Source organism: Pyxicephalus adspersus, chromosome 4 (assembly GCF_032062135.1).
Source record: "Pyxicephalus adspersus chromosome 4, UCB_Pads_2.0, whole genome shotgun sequence".
Lineage (NCBI taxonomy): Eukaryota > Metazoa > Chordata > Amphibia > Anura > Pyxicephalidae > Pyxicephalus > Pyxicephalus adspersus.
Window position 1 is genome coordinate 146,539,851 of NC_092861.1, and position 5,460 is coordinate 146,545,310.

The 5,460-nt window shown below is 41.5% G+C and overlaps 1 protein-coding gene across 1 annotated transcript in view; it reads left to right on the forward strand.

The window, feature by feature from the left end:
• The window catches only part of LOC140329907 (calpain-2 catalytic subunit-like), a gene marked incomplete in the record, with an annotated part of 45,091 nt that overhangs the window by 21,303 nt on the left and 18,328 nt on the right, over positions 1-5,460 (forward strand). Inside the window, 4 exon segments of the mRNA XM_072410299.1 lie at positions 292-586; positions 2,031-2,116; positions 3,432-3,506; positions 5,268-5,428. Of these exon segments, the coding sequence (XP_072266400.1) occupies positions 292-586; positions 2,031-2,116; positions 3,432-3,506; positions 5,268-5,428 (617 nt within the window).

Below are 5,460 nucleotides of genomic sequence, written 5' to 3' on the forward strand. Positions count from 1 at the left end.
CATTGCAACCCCTGTTCCTGCACCAGTGGTTTGGAGGCTGAAAACCCATTCCAGGGGTATTGGAAGGGGACAACATAAGTGGGGACACATAAGTGGTTGAATGCTGGTATATTGCTGCAAGAGAATTGCTCCCACATTACACACAGCCCCTAGTGTTTGATATCCTGCAGGGCAAATATCCAGGGAAAATGAATTAGTAAGAAAAAAAATAGGAATGGACAGATATATTCTGAGCTTTGTCAATAGATACCATAGTAATAGAATTTAAGAACTGTTTGTCCTCCAACACAGGCTGAACGGATCTTACGAAGGTCTCTCCGGTGGGGCCACCACAGAGGGATTTGAAGATTTCACCGGGGGTCTTGCCGAGTGGTATGACCTGAAAAAAGCTCCAAACAACTTGTTCAAGATCATTCAGAAGGCTCTGAAGACAGGTTCTCTTCTGGGCTGTTCCATAGATGTAAGTGGGCTGTTCCATAGATATTTAAAAGAGAACTTTCAATTTGGAGCGAATATCAGTCCATGCACAACAAAGCTCCCTGTGCAATGGTCACCCACCCATCAACTGCCACAGGGTAATCAAAAATAAGTTTCTGAACTAAGTGCCCTTCACAAAAGGAAAAACTTTATTACAGGTGAAAGCATTTGAGCATAATGGCTCCAAGCAGGCTCTTTATTAGGACCAAGCAATACAGGTAGTCCCCAGGTAGTCCCCAGAGATAGGGACCTTAAGTTTGTTCTTAAGTTGAATTTGTATGTAAGTCGGAACAGATACATTATTTTAATAAATGCAATTAGGACAGATGTTTGTCTCAACATATTATTAGGCAGTGTGGTGTCAGTTACTGTAAAAAATCCTCACTGTCAGTTAATCACAAAAGAAGCAAAAACAATGTATTGAGCCTAAACATGTATTACCTTCTGGAGCAAGTTGTGCTTTGATATGCAAAAAGATCCAACTGCAGAGTTTGTCTTGGTCATTAAAGAGTTACAAAGTGTTGCAGAAGAGCTCAGTCCTTAAGATCACCCACAACCTCAGTTGTGTTTCGAAAAAGATTTCTTCTGTAAGTCATGCAAACTGCCCCTTTATCCATCAAGCCTCCATTCTGCACACGAGCGAGCAGGGAAGCCCGTTCGTATCTAAGGGTCGTCCATATGTTGGATGTGCTTAACTCGGGGACTACCTGTACAAACATGATCCACCAGCCATATTGGATGTCATTACCTGCATTAACGCTGCTTTTTGCTGTAACCATCTCTCTGGAAAGTAAAGAACCCCTCCCCTACCTCCAACCTATGAAGAAGAGGGGGTGTTTGTAGACTTGTCCAAGGGTGACAATGCTGCTCCTCTATAGATACAGGGAGCAATTATCATTGTAACTGACTCTGGACAAATCTATATTTGGATTTGGAAAACTTTCAATACTTTTTAGGTTACAACTGCAGAGAAGCTGTGGTCTCTCTGCAAGGGTTCAACCAGTGATAGCTAGAGCTCTCCAGTACTAGCTATGCTTATTACAGATCCCAAGTTCTTACTCAGCAGCAAGACCACTGCTTCCACACAGAAAACAAGAGCCCGTTTCTGCAGCACAATGGCGGCGGACAGGCTTTTCCACTCTTACTTTGGCTGCTTTTCTTTAGATACACCTGGATTTAGCTGATTTAAATTAAACGTTCATCCAGGCTTTACTATTGTTGTGCACAGAGCTACTGAATAGAAGAAAAAATAATAATATTCATAAATAATAAACTATAAATATATTTTTTTGTTTTGTTAAAGTGAAATTTCTTAACCCATTACTTACCGATGCCTGGACAATGATCAGGAGACCAATGACCCATACAGATTATTATTATTGTTTTTATTATTATTAATAAACTCGGTTTATAAAGCGCCAACATATTACGCACCGCTGTACATTAAATAGGGGTTGCAGATAACAGACAGATACAGACAGTGACACAGGAGGAGGAGAGCACCCTGCCCCCAAGAGCTTACAATCTAGGATCTTGAATTTATTATCCAACAGGTGGACTACAGAGGACGTCAGGAGAAGCTCATCAGGATCCGAAATCCATGGGGAGAAGTGGAGTGGACGGGAGCCTGGAGTGACAAGTGAGTATGAACATGCTATTATTTATTATGGGTTGTTGCTGAGAATATAATACGGACTCATCCATCATGGCTTCCATCTCTATCAATATTTCTCTATCCTCTAACCTGTACCAGGGACATGGGGCCTGATTTATTAAAGCTCTCCAAGGCTGGAGAGGATACACTTTCATCAGTGAAGCTGGGTGATCCAGCAAACCTGGAATGGATTCTTAAGTAATTTGCTATTTGTTAGCAAATGTTTTTAATACTGGACCAGATCCATTCCAGGTTTCCACTGATGAATATGTATCCTCTCCAGCCTTGCAGGCTCATTGTACTCCAGTGCCCAACACAATCTTATATATGTTTATTAATCAATATTATCACTACATGCACTGTCTATATGATATCCCTGCCCCTCATAATAAAATATAGGAGAATAATGATTGGAATTCAGGTGCTGCATTGTAGGGAAGCAGAGAGAGTGTCCCGTGTATTCCTATATTAAAAAGAAGCAGTAGTGGTGGAGAAACTTTACAAGTACATTTACCACTGGGTGTGAGCATAGGTTCTACTCTACATGACAGGTTTGCTTTAAGGTTGATCATAGACAGGCAGAGAATGAGAAATCTACTGGCCCCCTGTTATGCCAGGCATAGATGTTTGTTTAACATGCATGGCACACATGGCTTATGGCAGGGGTGTCCAAACTTTTTGCAAAGAGGGCCAGATTTGGTGAGGTGAAAATTTGTCGGGGCCGACCAGTCAGCATACTCTCAGGGTTAGTGTGGGCGTGGTCTGCGCGGGTCCAGCACAGTACACGCCCATCAGGGTGACACGAGGGGTTTCCCTGTGCACGGAGTCGGGTAGTCCGTGCAGGACCCACACAGCATGCACCCACTATCATGATTCCCTGTGCACACATGGGAACTCCCGCCCTGCCGATTATGCGCGCCGAGTAGCAGGCCAATAATTGCAAGGAGGTTGATCAACTCTAATGAAATATAAAATAGTTTGTTTGTACGCGTGGGCCGGTTGAAATCTGAACACAGGCCTCAATTGGCCCCCGGGCCGGACTTTGGTCATGCCTGGCTATAGGGTAAAACATTTGGCATGAAATGTCTTTAGCAAATAAGAAAATTTCTGTGATTGTGGGTGAGATGCCCTAGATGACCCCATGCCAATTAACCTATGTGGATGTTGGGGGTGGTAGTTTTTCATGTCTACCTTCTGCTGTAATTAGGCTGGAAGGATTGGGGGTCTTTCACTCAGCCCAGGGAATGTTTTCATCCTATCCAAAACCCAATTAAAAATTCTTTTTATTCCCCACCTCCAGCTCCAGCGAGTGGAATTCTGTGGATCCCAGTGAGAGGGACCGGCTGATTAAGCGATGTGATGACGGCGAGTTCTGGTACGTTTTTTCATTTGAAGGAAATCTACATTACATATGATTAGCGTCAACAGCAATTTCAATGACAATACCATTTATTAATCATGTAAATTCATGAAATGATGAACATTAGCCCAGCTTTTACAAAGAGAAATCCCCAATCAGCAAATTTGTGAAAATCTCTTACCTATCCCTATTCTCCAGCTTCCAATTTTCCCCTTTTGATGGTTTTTAGTTATTTTGCACTCCTTTTGTTCCCTATTGAATATTCTTAGTTTTCTTTTGGCTCCCCATTTGTATTGCACTGAATTAATAATGCAGGCGGCTGATGGTTTTCTGTCTGTTCCTTATTTAACATACATTAACCAAGTTAAGATAATCAGTTGACATGTTTTCTTCTGTGCTGTCGCTGCCCTGGATTTCGTAGACATTTACCAGACCCCAATATTGGGTAAAGCTCATTAGATGTATAATCTCTTTTAGACTGTAAGCTCTTCTAGATTCTCTCCTGTCTCCTATCCCATCGGTTGTATCTGTCTGTTATTTGCATCTCCTATTTAATACACAGCACTACACAATATGTTTGCGCTATACAAATACTGTTTATAAATAATAGGTAGAAGAAGAATATTGCATGCTGCAATGGTTCATTTTCCCACAAGAGTAAAATCATATTGCTATTGGTTACTTTACTTGTTATTGTATATTTTGTAATCTTTATGGGTCTTCTTTTCCATGATCATAACACCAGATGAGTCACTTCACCTCCCACTAATAAAAGGAAATACTTCCAATTCTTCTCCTGCTGTTCTTGGCAGGAATAAGGAATAGACATAGCGCCCTCTGCTGGTCAAAATGAATAACCACATTCCAACTTTTCCAAAAAAAAAGCCAAAATTGTGTGTGCAAATAATTATAAAAATAATAATAATAATTACATAATATATATATGAGACAAGGCCTCAGATTTATAACAGTGCTCAGTTATTAAAGAACAATAGAAAACTGTTATATTAGGAAGCTGCATCCTAGATATGTTATACATCTTTGGGTGTTTGGATGAAATAATAGCCACTTACAGAATTTATTCACAATAAAATGTGCCATTTATAGTGTCCTATGGAGTACTATGGTTCCCTGAGGTCCAATATACATATCCCACTATAGATGCATGGAGTCTGTATCTTCTCCCTATCTTTTGTAGGTTATCTCCAGATAAATTGCTTTAGCACAACCCTGATGTATAAAAAGGCAAAAGTAAAATAAAACACCTCTGCAGGATTTGCCCATCCCCCATGTTTAAGCCATCAATTGCCTGTGAATCCGCAGGAAAAGCTCCAAATCCTGAGCTGACAACACTGAGCCTCTGCTGAAGCGAAGCCCCAACAGGTGTCAGCCCTGCCTTCTGGAATAAAAAACTCCCCACCCCCTCTCCCTTTGTCCTTATGCATGTGCATACCTTGATTTATTTAACACCAAAAATATGACTTTTTGGTTCCCAAGAGACAGTTCATACACCGTGTATTGGAATAGGGCTCTCGGGAGATGTAGCTCTGGAGGAAGGGGGATGCCTCTGCCAATAGAAATTGACCTGTACAAGTCTGATGAAGACGTCATAGGGTGTAATATTATCTGTTTCCCCCTATGGGAACAATGTAACAAAATCATAAAACTGGGACAAACTTAGTATGTAAAATGTATATGTATGATCATGTCAGGATGTTTGATTACAAGCTCCTCGGGGGCGTGTCTTTATACATATATCTTGTCTCCTCCCCCAAGGATGGCCTTTGATGATTTCTTGAGACACTATTCAAGACTGGAGATCTGTAACCTCACCCCCGACACCTTGGCTTCAGATAAATACAAGAAATGGAGTCTTGTGAAGATGGACGGGATGTGGAGACGAGGATCCACTGCTGGAGGGTGTCGGAATTACCCAGGTGAGACCACAGGGGTGGCAAGTGAGGGGTCC